The 17,797-nt window shown below is 52.4% G+C and overlaps 1 protein-coding gene across 3 annotated transcripts in view; it reads right to left on the reverse strand.

The window, feature by feature from the left end:
- Positions 1 to 299: 299 nt before the first annotated feature.
- Nipal3 (NIPA like domain containing 3) overlaps positions 300 to 17,797 on the reverse strand; it is a 42,679-nt gene continuing 25,181 nt past the window's right edge. For 2 of the 3 annotated variants that reach the window (XM_077109965.1, XM_076861031.2), the window contains exons 7-12: positions 15,986 to 16,082; positions 13,602 to 13,737; positions 11,932 to 12,020; positions 10,402 to 10,465; positions 8,073 to 8,167; positions 300 to 3,811 (exon numbers count right to left, since the gene is read on the reverse strand). In XM_077109965.1, coding sequence (XP_076966080.1) covers positions 3,612 to 3,811; positions 8,073 to 8,167; positions 10,402 to 10,465; positions 11,932 to 12,020; positions 13,602 to 13,737; positions 15,986 to 16,082 — 681 coding nt within the window. In that variant the 3' untranslated portion in view covers positions 300 to 3,611. The remainder of the gene's footprint in view (positions 3,812 to 8,072; positions 8,168 to 10,401; positions 10,466 to 11,931; positions 12,021 to 13,601; positions 13,738 to 15,985; positions 16,083 to 17,797) is intronic. The other variant, XR_013091848.2, reaches the window with a different exon arrangement.

The following is a 17,797-nucleotide window of genomic DNA, read 5'->3' on the forward strand; positions in this document are numbered from 1 at the left end:
GTCTGCAGGGTTCATACAGCAGTCAGTAGCCGTGTGTGGATTTCTAAATTTAAATTAAAATGAAAGGAAATTAAAAATCCAGTTCCTTAGGCACACTAGCCACATTTAAAGTGTTCTACAGCTGCAGGTGGACAATGGCTGCCATATAGGACAGTAATGACATCGAACATTTCCACCGTCACAGAAAGTGCTATTAGCCAGTGTGCTGTTCTGGATGAATCTAGAAAATATTAGCCAAACAAAAGACTCAGATTCAATATATACTGCATGGATTTTTTTTTTTAATTAAATACCACCTCAGTGTTATTTGCACCTAGTACACATTTTTCTTTTTAAAAAATAAGACATGCTGTATTAGCCATGAAGTTAACAAAATATAAGCATCCACATAGAATATGTCCTAAAGTGACTTCACTTACACAGCTTCTCAGGGAAACACACAAGCGACTTTCTTTTGCCTATCAGCCAGTGTGGGGTCGAACCTAGGAACTCACAGGCTGCTGGGTGGGGCTCCCCGCACCACCCTGATCGATGCCCCATCTGCACAGCACCCTGGAGCTGGCTGGTTCCTACTAGAAACGCAATGGAGACGCCGGCCCTCCCTTCCCTGCCCAGCATTCAATCCCATGCTGTAAAACCCATCTTCAAAGCAGTCTCTGAACATGTTTAATGTCTAATCAGGGAACCCAGAATCCCAGGCTGTACAACAGGGGGCAGAGGAAGACCAGAGATCAGCGGAAGTTTAAACCCACGTTTGGTGACGTTCCATCAGGTACCTGGCTGCCGGGAGGACGGGGGTGATCAATGGGGCTTGGAGCATCAAGGGCTGGGAACATCAGAGCCGTGAGTGACAACAGGACTCAGAGCTGGGAGTGTGGGGCTCATGTTCCCCCTCCAGCTCCTACCAGCCAGTGCTGCATCACCATTAGTGGACAGTCCACCTTCACCTGGGGACAGCGCCTGGGAGCGGCCAGCCCAGGGCAGATTCGGAACTCTGGACATGAGGCCCCCTTCGGCTGTCCTTCCCAGCTCCCTGAAATGGCCCTCTGGCCGCACTCGGGAAACCACCACAGCCTTCTGCTCAGCCTTGAGGGGTGGTGTCACCACCCAGACCTGAAGACAGGGAGCTGCCTAGGCCCTGGTGGCAGTTCCTGGGTGGCACTGTCGTTGTCACCCAGGAATGACCCATAGCAGACCTGAAATTAAGGTGCCCTTGTATCCATGCATCTCAAGAGAGCTGGCTGGCCCAAGGCCACATGGCTCATTAACCAAAGTGGGAAGGGACAGGGCTGGAGGGAGGCTGGAAGCACTCAGAAGGCCAAGGTCCATCACCTGGCTGGGTGCACTGAAGAGCTCCCGCTGACCTTCCCTACCACTCCGCTCCTCCCTGACCCTAGAAAAACCACCCGGAAACAGGAATATCTGAAGAGCACTGAAACCTGATTCTATTTCCCCTTGGTGTGTCCTTGCAGGCCCAGAGGTTGACCTTGAAAGGTGCCTTCTCAGCCCGTTTCTTCCTCCACACTGAACAAGGCCTCCTGTCCAATCAGAGCTTATCCTACCATTCTTGTCCTCAGGAACCATCAGTGGCTCCCAGGCCCTCCAGCGTACACTCTCCACTCTTCTGCCGGGTATTCAGGATGCTCACCCTCCACTGCTGATCTTTCCTGGTTCATCTCCCACCCTTCCCTGGATCTCCTTGGCAACCCCAGCAGGTTTTTGCAAATGCTGGCTCTTCTGCTGGAGCAGAGCGTGTGAGACCACCCCACTCTATATGCTCTGCTCAAATCTTAGCTTGGCCCCGTCATTGTCACTACTATCTGTTCCTGGGGCCAGAATCACCTCCAATTCTGAAAACCCTTTGGGCCCAGGGCCTGGCCTGTTGCTTTGTGTGGTCTACTCTTGGGGCTGGGAGTGTAGCTCAGGGGTAGAGCACTTGCCTATTGTGTGCAAGGCCTGGGGTTCATCCTCAGCCCTGCAAAAAAGTGTGCACCTCTCACAGCCCTGCTGGAGTCGCCTGCATCCCTGTGTCTCCCCCTGCTGGCTGGAGGATGGGAACCGTGTCCTGCTGGTAGCTTCACCCTCTAAATGCTTAACAGCAGTAAATACCTCATAAATATTGTTGAATGGTTTCGATACTCATCCTAAGGGAACAAAAAGCTCTTTGTTGCCTTGGTAGGCATTTAAGACAATACAGAAGTGGTTAAGACACAATACAGAGTGGTTATCACGGACAACAGGAATTGTGAAGTCAGGGTACTAAATCAGCAGTAAGCACAATCTATAGAGATAAGTGACCTATCAACACTGGCCTGTTAACACTGTTATCCTGCCTTAGTTAAAGGCTGCCCTGGGAAGCAGCAGCTGACCTAAGTAGTACTCACAGGGTGGGGGAAAGCTACAGATCCTACAGGGCCACTCAACCTGCCGCAAGCAGCCCAGAGAGGAAATGGAAGCATAACTCTCACCTTCTAGCAGGGGCCCCTTGGGGTCCTAACAGCTGCCTCTTTCCACTGCATGCTTTCCAGGGCTGTGATCTCGGGTTACTAGCTATGGTGCCATTTGCCAATGCAGATACTTGGGCCCCACTCCATAGGCCCACCTAAAATGTCTCTGTAGCTGGGGTGCAGGAATCTGCATTTTAAATAAACTCCTGAGGGACCCTTATGCTCATTAAAGTTTGTAAACCTTTCTTTCCTTTAAGATGATCATGTCTGCGGCCAAAGGGAGCAGCAGCCCATCTCTGAGTACAGCTGCTTCTCCCAGGCACAGCGCTGTGGCTGGGGACCCCAGGAGCCTGCACTGATTCCAGGGAAATGACCAGTACTTCACAGGTGGTGGTGGGTCTCTGAAGGAGAGCACAGAGCGGGCGGCTGCAGGCTGGCTCTGGGCTGAGCACCTCCAGACTTCCCAGTGGGTGTTGGACGGGAAAGTAACTCAGATTTCCTGTCTGTCCTGTATAAAGACATCCTTGGCTCCAAGTCCTCCTACTCTCCTTCTTCTCTAACTCCCCCATTCCTTTGGGGAAAACACGATCATGCAGTTCTCAGAGGACCAACACCAGATTAGTTTCTACAGCAGATCCAGCACTGATGACCAGAGGCCGAGGGACACTGCCAAGGCGCCAGTGACCGCGTGTTCCGGTCACAGCAGGCCTGCTATGCCCCTGAACGCAGCCAGTGGATATTGTCAAAAATACGAATTGTGAGTGAGACAGTGGGAGATGAGCCTGCAAGTGGCAGAGGACGAGTTTAGAGGTCCCCAGGGCTTCGCTGGATTTGGGAGTAAGAGCAGAATCTCTGCCTGCAGCGCCCAAGAGCACGGCAACCTTTGGTCACTGCCTGGGGAGGCTCTGTGTCCTCGGGAGGCCAGAAGGCTAAGCCAGGCTGGGCTGAATTCCACGCAGCCCACCTGGAATACTCTTCTCCCCCTCCCCAACCTCCCCATTTGGAAGTTGAAGACCAAGGTCACAAAGGCTTTCCAAGATCCCCCTTCTATAGAGTTCTCGATCAAAAAAAAAAAAAAAAAAAGACTTGAAAGGCAAGTTGTAGAAGGAAGGGAGCCGTCAGCCGGGCTGGGCGGCCAGGGGGGCGAGCTTCAGTCCGTGAGGCTCACTCCTTCTTGGTGTGCTCCAGCACTCGGTAGGGAACCCCGGGGGCACTTCGGGAGCTGTGTTCCTCTTGCATGACTGGCAGTGTGGCAGGAGCGTAGATCTCGGAAATGCTGTCGTTGTTTTCCAGGGCCCCATAGGAAAAAGAAGCTTTGAGGTCAGGCTGCACCGTCATCCCCTTGTCATGCATGTTTTGCATCCCTGAAATGAAATCCATGCCCATCATTATGCAGAAAGGAGGCCCAAGAGGCTGCGCCTTCCTCCACCCGCCACACTAAGCAGGCGGCCAGGGGCCAGTCATGTGCTCGCCCATTTCCTGAATGCTTTAGGTTGAAAAGAGAACACTCAGAAAGGGACAGTTGCTAAGCAACAGAGATAAGTCTTCAGGAAATATGCGCACAGACCAGCCACTGACCAGCCACTGTCTGGAGGAACCACCAGTGGACCTAGAATGAGATGGGATGTGTGTTTGGACCCACGGCGGGGTGGAAAGGGCACCATGCTTTGGATGTGGTAGATGCCAAGACTCAACTGCTGAATGAACTCAGAAGTCAGAGCGCTTCACTGTACTGTTGAGGGATGAGAGTAACTTAGGCATCATGGACATGGGGGGGCCAGATGCATCATGATGCTTGGAGGATGTTGATCTTCAACACCAACATCCCCTGTCCAAGTGCAGGGTGGCGTACGGCCATGCTAGTGCTCTGTGGGCACGTGATGCTGGGTTTCTACTCACATTTGAAGGCAGAGATCTTAATGAATTCCTTTAGCCTTACCCTGTCACTCCTCCAGTTAGAGGGGGACCTGGTTACTTTTGAGGGCATCTCTTCTCTTGTCAAGGAATAGACTCTCAGATTCTCCTGTCCCCAGGATGAGTTAGAAGAAGCTGACTGCAAAGTGTCTTTCTGAAGACACAATGGGTAACAGCTGGCATCTGATGGCTTAACATGCCCCTAAGTAGTAATAGTGCCAATGGTAGCAATGGTGACAGTGGCCGAGGTCTGAGTGTTCAGATGGTGGCAGACACTGTTCTGAACAGCTGGACGGTTGTTTCTCACACGACCCTCACAGCTGCTGCTGAGGAGAGTGAGGCAGCTGGAGGCTCACTGCCGAGAATAGCAGCTCTCCAGTGGCAGTGCCAGGCTGCCAATCCAGGGGGCCACACCGAAGCCACTCTTAGCTGGAAGGCTGTGTGGTCTCCCCACATACCTGCACTGAATCCCCAAAGGATTCTAGGACAGAGGTAGCTGCTGCCCTCGTTTCCTGGATAAGAAAACAGACTCGGTGGCTGGGGTTGTGACTGAGTGGGTAGAACGCTCGCCTTGTATGTGTGGGGCCCTGGGTTCCCTCCTCAGCAACACATATAAACAAAATAAAGGTACTGTGTTCACCTACAACTAAAAACATATTAAAAAGAAAGAAAACAGATTCATAGAGAAGGAGCAATGTGCCTGGGATCACACAGCCAGGGAGAGACGGGGCTGGGCTCTGCTCTTCTCCAGCCTGCAGCTGGCCTGGGAGCACCCAGTCTGTGGAAGGCCCCTTGCCTCCATGGGGCACATGACTCAGATAATGGTCATTGAAGGGCACAGCTGAAGAGTCTGTGGTTTGGATTTGGGTTTGGGGTGACTGTTCCTCAGGGAAAAGGAGTGCCTTACAAGGCATTGTTTAGCTTTTGATCTTGACAATGTTCCCCAGGCAAAGAGGACCAGGAACACACCTACAGTTGAGCAGATTCAGGTTTATGGATGCACCGCAGTAAGATGCACGCCCTGGGGAGCCAGGGGTGTGTGAGTCACAGGGTGTCAGAAAGGACTCATTCTGGGATTTGGGTGGGGGTGGGGCGGGGTGGGGAGGCTCTGCTGTGGCTCCAATGCTGTCCAGAGAGCGGGGCTACTTCTCCTGGGATCTTAGTAGGTCTTCTCTAGGAGGGAAGCCTAGGCTGATGCTGCAGATGTGACTGGCAAGGAGGCAGGAGGGTCTCCCACTAGCCTGCGGGGTGCAGGGTGGGGTGCTGGTCTTTTTATATGGTGTGGACAATGTTTATGTTTTGTCTGTGCTCAGACATGATAACAGAGTGGCCCTGTTTGTGTGGTCACCCATGATGGCCAGTGTGGCCTTGTGCTATGGTTTGGATCTGGAATGTCTCTCAACAGCTCATGCATTGAAAGCATGTTCCCCAAGGCAGGACTGGATCCTGAGGGCTCTGACCTCATGAATGGATTAATCCACTGATGGCTGGGAGTCGGGAGCCGGGTGGAGGGAGGTCACTGAGGCTGTGCCCTTCCTCTCCCTCTGCTTCCTGCCTGCAGGAGCTGAGCAGCTTCCCTCGACCATGACCTTTCTGCCTTGGACTTGGCCTGTCACAAACTGGACTGGAATCTGTGAGCCAAAATAAATCTTTCCTCCCTCAAATTTTTCTTGTCAGGTATTTTGGTCACACAATAAGCTTATCTGCCACTGGAGATCTATGACATGGTTTCTGCTCAGCAGGAGGCATCAGAGCCAGCAGAGGACCAGTGGGCTCCTGGGGTGGGGGTGGGGGGCTGCTTCTCTCTTCTCAGGTTCAAGGAGGCTCTGGACGCCTGATGCTTACTTAAAGCCAATCTAAACTGACACGTAGTGAACTTTTGGAATTTGGAGACCTCTCAAGCAGCAGCTACTGGTCTGCTGTGTGGATAGCAATCCAGGCAGCCAAAAGGCCAGGTCCTCCTGCTGACCAGGACACCAAGGGGCTGGAAGACAGACTGTGGCAGTTTCGTTGTGCCTGTGCTACCAGGTCCAACAAAAAACTTGCAAAGTTTTTTAAAGCAAAAGGGAAATGAAACAAAATTCAAGCTGGCATCTACCATGTCCCAGACATGGTACAAAAGGCCCTTCCGTATGACACCACTGCCTCGGAAGGAACCCAGTTTATAAGTGAGGGTGAGCAGGTGGCAAAGGTGGGATTTGAATCCAAGTCATCTGCACCATAAGCCCACACTCTTCACAGGACAGAACACGCCTTGAATCAGGAGTGTCCTGACAGCCACCCTGATAGAGTGGGGTCTCCCTTCCTTGACGTCTGACCTCCCCTCTAGTCACAAGGTACAAAGAGAAAGTTCAAGAAGCACACCTACAAACAGGTCACAGAATGTTGGAATCTAAGATTACCCGAGGTTACCTTCTATTTTCCACCAAAAATGTCTGTATATATGTATATACAAGTATTGTATAGATATATACACATACGTAGTTCACAAACACGAACGCACATACACATACACATACACGCACACACGGAGTTGACACCTCACCTATCTGGAATTCAGCTATCCAGCGCCCTCATCTATCCGGAACACAGCCGAGAAACAAGGAAGTAAGCAAAAAAGGCGTCTGAGCAGCCAGATTAGACGTTTCAAGGTCCATGCACCAAAGCCCATGCACTTGACTCCTAGGGGGAGCCTCAGGTCCCCACCTTGGAGCTCACTCCGCTTGGTTTTACACGTAACTTGAACAAGCGGGGTGAAATGGGAAGAGTGACGTGGAGCTGCCGTCCCCAGGCAGGCTGGTCACAGCGAGAATGACAGACAACAGCTGGACAGCACGAGGTGAGGAGGTAATACAGAAAGGACAATCAACTGCTTTCGCTGGGGATGGGTGGTAAGGGAGCACCTCCGTCAGCCCTGAGGACACTCCTGTGACACAGAATCACCACCCAAAAGCTGCTCTGTGTCATCAGTGTGTCTGCATTTTGTTAATGAAGAATGGAGATTATGTTTTGGAGAGAGAGCTCCACCTTATAAGTTTAAGTTCACGGTCACTGGCAACCTACAGAATCCAGGACAGCAACCCTCGCAGGGGCTGGCCCAACACCTGACTCCCCCAGCCCGAATCCCTCTTGGCTGCACAGCACTCTCTGCAGGCCCCGCCACTCCCTGCTGTGCAGCGCTGGGCGGATTCAGGATTCACATGTTTATGTTACTGTCCAGGCTTAAAGGCATCTGACCTTGTGCTTCTCAGCTACCCGGAAAATTAGAACAATCCACTCCCTTGTGGAATCCAGGGAGTGAGGTTATAGGATTTGAATTTCATTCATCCTGTTTTCCTTCCCCTCTCTGATCATTCCATTCCAACAAGATGAATGGATTTTTCCACTTTCAGGCATGAAGCCTGGTGCTGCAGATCATAATTACATTCAGTGTGCATCAGGGTTTTCTCTAAAAGATCCCGAAATAGTCAGGGAAACGGGCAAGATGTACTCTCAAAACCATCCGAGGTGCCTTAGCTGTTGCCTCCTCTTCTGCACAATGAGATTAAAAAAAAAAAAAAAAAAAAAAAAAAAAGAAAAAACAGTCACACCGTAAAGGCACAGAACACAGTTCCTGTACCCAGCCCAGAGCTGTGCGTGTCTCTTTTGCAACAGGAAATGGCAGTCATTCTATACAGAGGGCCAGTGGGACACGTGGGGTCTGAACGTTACCTGGCATGGCATCCATGGAAATGTAGGGCTCAAATGGAATGGCCTTCTTCCTGTTACGTGTGATTAAGAAGACTCCCAGGAACGCAATGAGGCACCTGAGGGAGGGAGATAAGGGACTCTTGCAATCACAGGTGCTAAGGGAAAGGCCCCACAGCCCAGAGAGCGGCCAGGCTGGGGGTGGGGGGGTATGAACACTAGTTGAATAATAACAGCCCAGCAGCCCGCGCCCCGCAGGCACCAAGCTGTAATCAGAATAAATTAGACTCTCCTGATTCTTTCACTTCTACTTGGCCAGGAGTCTCAGAACCTTGTCTTTAAAAACAAATATAAAACCCCCCAAAACTTAATGGCCTAGATTCAATCACTACAGAAGTACAGAAAAGTAAAATCTTTAAAAACTGAAAAGGGGGCTTCCTGTGCCCCTCCCCCACCCAGCCCCTCTCCGAGCTCCAGGTAGGTGTGCAGTCTTCCCCAGTATTTTTCTATTTTTTCCTGATAGCTTATGTAAACTAGTTTCTAAAAATAGATGTGTAATTTACATGCAATAAAATCCAAGAACCCTAAATGTACATCTGGGTGGCTTTTGCTTCTATCATCGCGTCCCAGGCCCAGACAGAACCATTGCCCCCCTCCTTGGAAGCTTTCTGTGCCCCTTCCAGCTGCAACAGGAAATGGCATTCTATACGGAGAGAGCCTGTGCCTGACTTCTCACTACGGACTCCATTTGCCTATTTTCAAATTCTCCTTAGTCAAATTGTACAACCTCTACTTCTTATATCCAATAAATTATTTTTAAGATTCATCTACTTGGGCTGGGGTTTTGGCTCAGGGACAGAGTTCTTGCCTTGCATGTGTGAGGCCCTGGGTTCGATCCTTAGCACCATATAAAAATAAACAAAATAAAGATATTGTGCCCATGTATAATTAAAGAAAATTAAAGAAAGATTCATCTACTTTATTGCATGTATTAATAATTCATTAGTTTTAGTTGTGTAGAACCCATCGTCTCAATATTCTAGACTTTTTTCTGCTCTTCTGTTGAAAGACATTTAGGTTGTTTCTCATTGGAGCTTATTATAGATAAAGCTACTATAAATACTCATATTGGAGACATTTTACCAACATATGCACTCATTTCTTTTGGGTAAAAATTTAGATGTGGAGGGCTGGGGTTGTGGATCAGTGGTAGAGCGCTCGGCTAGCAAGTGTAAAGCCCTGGATTTGATCCTCAGCACCACATAAAAATAAAGGTATTGTGTCCAACTATTACTACTAAAAAAAAAAAAAAAAAAAAAAAAAAAATCTAGATGTATGAATTGGAAGCTTTCTGTGCCCCCGCTTTTTTTTTCATGTAATGCACCCTACATGGGGGTTCTTTGTCAACACCTGCAGGCTGGCCTCAAGTTTTCAAATGGCATCATAGTGCTTTACTATACAAATATAGCACAACTAATTTACCTGTGTCATCTCTATTAGCTTACCTCTAATTGTTAGCTTATACAATTAATTTAAAAATTAATACTCATTCATGTGTCTTTTGTGTCCCCCTTCAAATGTTCTTCCAAGTTAAGTTTTACAAATTGAATGCTACATTAAAAAGTATGCTTATTTAACATGTTTATTGATGTTGCCAAATTGTACCCCCACATTCAAGTACCACTGGTCTCCCCTGCCACTTACTGTGAGACACAGAAAAGTCTGGTGGTTCATTTTCAAAATCTAGTATTCCTCCTTAACTGGATCCAATTGTAGCCCTTCCCTTTTGCCCACCCTAATTCTAAAATTAGCCAATCGCATTGGATTGTCACCCTGAACTCTTCCAATCAGCGTGAAGGACAGCACTGGCCATGTTCAAGATGTAAGCAGGTGGACTCTGGGCGCGTGCAGGGGCACTTGCTAGCCAGGTTCGGGAAGCCCCCTCTGCTAGAAGCATAGGTTTGCCTTGCCCACTTCCCAACCCACTTCTGAGCCCGTGTTTGATTTCTTGTGGCACCTCCTTATTTCTACTGTAGCCAACAGAATATTATCAATCCTATTAAGTTTCTGCAAAATGTTGGTCTCTCATGGAACTTAACGTATTTCTTAGATGTGGGATAAGGATGAGAGCCTTTTCATGGGTCAAAAAGGTAATGTTTTAGAAATGACCAAGAGATTAACGCCCCAAAGAGAAGAGAGCAGGAGGAGAGGAGGCCCTTTCGGAGTAAGATGGAAGGTCCAGACCTACAGCTCCCTGGCTCTGAGGGATCCTGAGACTGAAGCCTGGACGGAGGGTGAGCCTGCCTGGAGCCCAGCCCTCTGCTGTGCCTAGGCCAGCGTGCCCGGGACTCACCCGAGTGCAAACATGCAGATGTGCAGCGCGTCCTCCCCGACGAAGTCCAGGTAAAACACTGCACCTGCGACAGCCAGGAATAAAAATGTCACCCACCTGCCCATCTGTCTGGGATGGGCTAGCTCTCTTCCCTGCAGGGAACAGATGCTTGGAGACATCTTAGAGGAATGAGTAAAAGCCACCTAGGGGAACAGATGGTCTCTCTGTCCCCAACTCTGCAAGCCCCCTCTCATCTTTACCTTTCTTTTTTCTTTTTTAAATGTTTTGAGATAACATCAGACTCTCACAATGGCAGAGTCCCACGTACCTACCCTCCCTCCAGCTTTTGATCATGTAACCACATGCATGATCAAGACCAGGACAATGACACTGCCGTGATGCTCCTAATGGATGCCACCGACCTTCTTTACCGTTCTCACACCCATAAGGCACGCACGCCTTCACCCCTCCCCCCTGTTGGGCTGGATACACAGACCCTGTGTCTGCATCCTCAGGGCCTCTGGGCCACATGGCCGGCGGATGCTCAGCCAACAGCTCCAGTATTGCAGCGTGGGGGTACCGTGCCCACTGTGCTGCCCTGCAGCCTGCCTCTTTCTGGCATCGCTGCAACCCCATGGATTCCTGCTGTATTCCAGGGCTCCTACCCGCTGCCTGGCTCATTTCTGACTCGAACACAGCATTTGCTATTGCTTGCAACCTTGACTTGGTTATCATCTTCTTGACCAAGGTTCTTGGTTGGGACTTAGCTGTGGCTGCTCTGGGTGGAGCCGCTCACAGCCCAGGTCCTGGGAGGCTGTGTGCCCTTGTTCCTGCCCCTGAGAATGATCTGGGTTCCACCTGTCCTAAGTGCAGTGCAGAGCTCGCTGCTGCCCAGCCGGGCCCTCTTCCAGTGGAGGTGCTTGGTCCTTATCATCTTGTTTACTCTGAGGACTTTTAGTCACCATTGCAATTTTAAAAGTAAACAACAAGCTCATTGATACACTTGAAACCTCGCAAGCTGCTTGAGAAAAAAAACTGAAAAAAAAAAATTGGGGGTGGAATGGAAGAAAAGGGGACTCTAATTATAATGATCACTTTCTGAGCACCTATGATGTTGCATATGCTTCAAATACTCACAACCTCTAAAAATGATGTAGAACAGATGTCTGATCACTTGGCTAGTAGGGGCTGGGGTGCTACAGATGATGACCCAGATTGTTGAAGAAACCCTGCCTGGGATCTCCAAGCAGTATGGGGCAGAGGCACTTGGATCATATGTAATGCTATTTTAGGAGCTAAGTGTGATTACTCCCATTTTGGAAACATGGAACTGAGCTCAGAGAGCTTAAGTGACTTTGAGAAGGTCACACAGTGAGCATGTCTGCACTGAGATGCTAACCCAGGTCTTGCACATTCTCCATGAAGTCACATGACTCCACAGGCAGAACCAGACAGCAGAATCAGTCAATGGGGCAGTGGTCAAGCCCCTACCCACTGGGGTGATGCCCCTGCTGCTACGGCAGAAGACAGGAACCTATGATGGCCCCTTACCTGCAGTGATGGCCACAGTGGTGGACAGGATGTAGCCCACACTGGCAATCAAGGAGGAGTCGTAGATCTGGGAGGCTTGGCTTAAGAACCTGCAACACAAGCACTTGGTCAGGGGCCGGCGAGGGCTGTGACAGTGCAGCTTGGTCTGAAGTGTGAGGGGACATTCTCGGGTTAGGAGAGTGGCCTCCTCACATTAGGGACACCTGTGTCCTAGGTCTGGGGCCCACCCCAACCCCCAAGTGGGCACCACCTTCCTGTTTTGCATTTTTGATTGCAGGATCCCATCATCTGAGATGCCGGTCCCACCTCTCCCCACCCTGAAAAAAGCCACTCCTGGGTCTCTTCCACCTGCCACCCCTGCCCTGCCAAGAAATGCTTAGAGCACATGTCACAATTTGCCTGGTGTTGTACTTATTTTTTAAAATTTTCTTCTAAATTCAAAAATAATGTGATCATTGCAGTAAAAACAGAAAAAAGAGAGAAAAGTAGATTCCCTCCTGATCTCTGCATCTGGGATTAACGCTATCTCAGGACAGATTCCTCATCCTTTTTCGGGTGGCATTCTGGGGAGGACACCCCGCACACCATCAGCTGTAGCTCTCTGTTTATGGGCTGTCCCCCATCAGGGCTGTGAGTGCCTGGGCAGGGACTGTGGCTCTGTGCTGGGCGCCCTGAGAGGAGCCGAAGCCCCTGGCAGGCATCCGTGTATGCCCTGGGGCTCAGCAGAGGCTGCACCAGGCGCTGACTCCCTGGGGACAACTGGAATTCTCTGCAGTGGACTCAAAATAACCACAGTCAGAATGGTGGTGGTGACGACCATGGTCAGGAAGAGCTCATGAGCACAGGACGTTATCTGGGGACTGCACTGGGTCTGTGTGATGCTTGGGCAGGGACTGCTCTCCCTGTGGACAGCCCGCGCCCCAGGGAGGCTGAGCAGAAGGCCGGGAGCTGGACACTTGGGCTCAGCTCTGGGCCCTGCCACTCCCCAGCTCAGTTCCCCATGTACAGAAAGGGGACAGCACCTCCCTCCAGAGGGTGCTGTGAGGACCAGATGGGCAAGTCCTGTGAAGCACAGCGTGGCCCCGTGGGGGACCCTGGGGGCCTCATGGCTGTGGACACCGAGCCCAGGGCTGGCTTCTGAGCTGAATGAGCCTCGTGCCCCTCCGCAGGCTGGCCACCTGCAACACTGCTGGGGCAGTGGGGCTCAGGGCGAGGCCCAGGCCGTCCTGGGGGCTGCTGGTTCAATTCCTGTGCTGAGAGAAAGGAATGCACACTCTCGGACTTGGGAAGGTTTGGGGTGATTTCCTGGGGAACAGAAATGACACCCCTTACTTTCCCACCTAGCAGACAAGTGGCCACCTCCTAGGGAGGGCAAGGCCTCATCTGAAGTCCTCAGATTGTCACGTGCCCGCCGGGAGAAGAGGAGGAGCCAGGCTGCCTCACCACGGGTCCTCACAGTGTGGGGGAACAGAAAATCCACCCTGGGCTTGTCTTTCAGGTGGCACAGAGTCCCTCCTCATGACAGCTCAGCACCCTTGTCCCTCCTGTAACCCTGGAGGTCAACCCCGGGATCGGATCCTCCCCATGGCTTCAAAACCCAATGCTGTCAGATCCAGAGGACATAAGAGGCCTGCGTGGCAAGGCCTGGGCGGCAAAGCCCTGTGACTCACGCGGCCTGGTAGATGGCAGTGGCCACCATGCACACGAACATCACGTAGAAGATGGGGTAGTCGAGCTGCAGGTTCCCCTGGATGGACAGGACCAGCATCCCAGCCACAGCCTTGACTGTTACCACTGTCATGGAGCCTGCAGATGGAGGACAAGGGCGAGGGTAGTCCCCAGGAGATGTGGGAGTCAGGTGGGGGTATGACCCCTAAGGACCTGGTGAGAGATGAGGGTCGGCCAGTAGCCAACCTGCTGACGGTGAGATGAGACATTTGGGTTGTTTCTCTTCACCTCTCATCAAAGAAACGGGGACAGCAGAACAGAGGTGTTTCCAGCTCGCCTCAGGGGGCCAGTGTGTTCAGTCCTCTGCACCTTAGTGCCCACCCTGCGCCTGGCTCACAGCAGAAGCACAAGGCCCAAAGGAGCTTCAGGTGGATCAACGAACCTCCTTGGAGCAGCGGTCTCGTGGCGGCCACAGGAAAAACACGGTGAGCCAAGGGCCCGGGAGCGTTTCAATGCTCAGTCATTTGTATTTTTAAAAATGTTTCTTTATCCCAAGAAGTTTCCAGTGTTTCAGAATGCACACCCCGGGGCCACACACACATACTCCCCGGGCCACGCACACACACTCCCCATGCGTGTGTGCTTATGTATTTCAGAACTCTAGTCACACAACACTGTCCTCGTGTGGCATATACATTATAAAACCAGGACAGGAAATATAATTTAAAAGGCAAATGAAAAAATATCACCTGGGTAACCTCAGCAGAGCGTCCCATCACCCTCTGGAGACCATGGCTTTGCCCTGGGGTGCAGGACGGCTCCTGGGCACACACCCATCAGGTGCCCTGCCAGGCAGGGGTTACAAGAACAGACCCTGAGCAGGAGGTGAGAGGGGCCTGGCCCAGTCCCTGCTCTGCCCTCTCCAACCACAGCCTGCCGCACAGTGGCTTCTGGGCCCCTCCGCCACTGCACCAGTTTCCAAACAGCCACTGAAGATGGGCTCGTGCCACCTGGCTGCCCTTGGGAGACAAGGGGACTGGCCCACTGCCTCAGAACCACTGGCCTTCCTACCCCCGAGGAGAGGATGCTTCTGGACCCAGGTTCCTCCAACCCACTTGGAAAGTCATCACCAAGGAACGAAGGACCTACTGACATTGTGACGGGGTGAGCCTCAAAACATCATGCTCAGCCAAAGGAGCCAGTCACCAAGGCCACGGGCTCTACACAGAGAAGACGCTCGAGGGCAGAGCTCTGGGTGGGGGTGGCTGGGGCTGGGCAAGGGACGCTGGGCCGGGGGAGGGGACGGGAAGTAACTGTTCACAGCACGAGGTTTATTTTGGGGGTGACAAAGCCGTTCTAGCACTAGAGGAGGGCTGCAGAGCTCCGGGGTTGCACTAAGAGCCCAGACATGTGGGCTTCCAATGGGTGGGGGGGTTATGCCATGTAAATTCTAACTCCATAAAGCTGTCCCCCCAAAATAATAAATCAGAACAATGCAAACCTGTGCTCAGGGATGGCTCTTGGGGGAGGGGCAGAAGCGAAGCCACAGGAACCGGGTCTTCGTGCCCATCCCACATAAGCCCTGATCCTCCCGGCCAGTTGGGGTTCTCTTGTACCCCTTTTTAGAGTGAGGACAGTGGCTTAAACAGGGAAGGTCACCAGCCGGGGACCACAGCACCAGCAAGAGGCAGCACCCAGCAGATGCGTGCCCCCTTCTCCTATGAAGTTACATGCAGGTGGGTCCATCTGTCCACTAACCAGACTCAGGAGCCATCTCCCCAACAGAACCATCCTTCTGAAGGGAGAGGAGAGGGATCCAGAGGGGGGAGAGGGAGAGAGGTGGGGGGAGAGGGAGAGAGGTGGAGGAGGGAGGGGGAGAGGGAGGGGGGAGAGGAATGGGGGGAGAGGGAGAGAGGTGGGGGGAGAGGGAGAGAGGTGGGGGAGAGGGAGAGAGGTGGGGGGAGGGAGAGAGGTGGGGGGAGGGAGAGAGGTGGGGGGAGAGGGAGAGAGGTGGGGGGAGGGAGAGAGGTGGGGGGAGGGAGAGAGGTGGGGGGAGAGGGAGAGAGGTGGGGGGAGGGGGGAGGGAGGGAGAGAGGGAGAGAAGGATCTGGCTTTGCTTTGAGCCCAGCATGGATTCTGCATGGCCCCTGGAGGGCTGCGCAGCAGCAGCTCCCCGCTCTTAGGAGGCTCCTTTGAGTGAGGATTCTGGAAATGAAGAGGCTACCTCCCTCAGCAGGACCCCTGCTCCTGCAGCTGCCCACAGAGTGTCCACCCTGGTTGGCATCAGAGGCTTCTGCATCCAGAGGCCTGGGCTCCGTCAACAAAACCCCCATTTCCTTCTGAGGCCACTGGTGGTGGCAAAACCCCACCCCCAGGCCCCACTCACCGAGCAAAGCCACCAAGAGGAGAATCACGATGATGCTGTTGGCATTCTTCTCCTTGTAGAAGTAGAGCAGCAGGCAGAAGAGAATGATCTCCACCAGCTACGGGGCAGCAAGGGGAGGTCAGAGCGGCCACCGAGGGCCCAGGGGGGCGTCCCTGCAGGGCAGGGCCATCTGGCCTGCCGCTCTCTTAGTTACGGGCCCTCTGAGTTAAAGGGGCGGAACACCAAGCGTTTCCACTGCCAGATCCAGTGGGAAGGAAACACCCGGGAGGGGTCCTGTCCCTGGGCAGCACAGGACAGCTGCCGCTCCCTCAGGCCAGAGCTTGGAGGGAGATGGGCCGCCTCATCTCCATCGGTCTCATCAGGTTGAGATGGGCTGTCCCCACGTCACTCCTCCAGGGGTGTCCCCATCACACCTGGGCGGGTTGAAGAGGAGACACTTGTTCACCCAGCAATTTGGTCAGGAACACAGTGTTCGCCACCCTTGTCCCAACCCAGGAGGAGGAAGGCATCTGGAGTGAGACCCAGCTGAGCTGTCTCCAAATTGGTGCGTGACCTTGGGCAAGTCGACTTCCCTAACCCTCAGCCACCCGCTCTGAGTCGCAGGGATAATAATCCTAACTCTCCAGGGACAGAGGAGGCGCTTACTAAAGAGCCTGGTTATGGGGCAGGCCTTGTTCTCAGCACTTTATCCCCGTCACACTCATCAGCAAAACAATTCTATGAAGCGGATGTGGTCACAGTCCCAAGTGAGCCAATGGCAGAATGGGGCTTTGAACCTGGGCAGCCTGGGCAGCCTGGCTCCTGGACCATGGACAATCTGACCAGACCATGTGGTTGAGGTCAGGGCCAGGTGCTCCACTGGCAGAGCTGACTACCAGACGCCCAGCCTGAACTCTGAGAGGTGCCCCCCACCCTGCGTCAGTGACTGTCCTTTCCACCCTCAGAGCCCAGGTGTTTGTCCGCGGCTTCCCCGTCAGCCACCAGCACCCAGCAACTCAAAGCAGGAACTGGGACAGGGCTCAGTGCCCCGCCAACCCCACACCCTACAGAATCTGCTTTGCAAAGAAACCAACGCAGAAACATCAACGGGTGTTTGAAAAAGAAAAAAATTAACGTCCTTATAATTAGAGGCCCTAAGACACAAGCCATTTTTGTCGGGAGTCACCCGGGCTCCAAAGACTAACTTCCCCATACCCCGAGAAGAGCCGTCCAATGGTGAGCCCTGCTGGCTCACGTGATCCTTACCCACCAATCAGACTAGCCCTGCTGGCTCACATGATCCTTACCCACCAATCAGAAAGCACCCCAGCCAACTGTCAAACCATTCAACCATTAAACTGTCATAACTGTCAAACCACCCCCAGCTCTATAAAGATGCAGAGCTGTTCCTCAATAAACGGGCATTTTCTCCGACGAGGAGCCTTGTTCATTCTTTCAGTTTCTGCATCCCCTGCTTCTCCCCGGCCTGCGTTCCAGTGACTATGGTATTTTGTCATTGCCACAGTCAGGGTGTGACCTCCTGTTGGGAGGTTTCTGGTTACATTAATAATCTCATTTGCACGAGGCCATCGTAATCATCTTCCATTGCTGGAGATACCCCACCAGGCAGACTTGGGGGTCACCACCAATGGCCCCAGGTTGTGCCTGTGTTCAGCAGGGGTGGGCTGGGGTGGGGTCCCAATCTTCCTGATGGTTCTTCACGGTTCAACGAGTGCTCCAATAGCCCTTGGCGCTAAGTCCCAAGGTGGCTGCCCGGGCGCTGGCGTCTCCCGAGAGGCCCTGAGTCCTGTGAGCACATCTCACTGATTTCTT

Source organism: Callospermophilus lateralis, chromosome 7 (genome assembly GCF_048772815.1).
Source record: "Callospermophilus lateralis isolate mCalLat2 chromosome 7, mCalLat2.hap1, whole genome shotgun sequence".
Lineage (NCBI taxonomy): Eukaryota > Metazoa > Chordata > Mammalia > Rodentia > Sciuridae > Callospermophilus > Callospermophilus lateralis.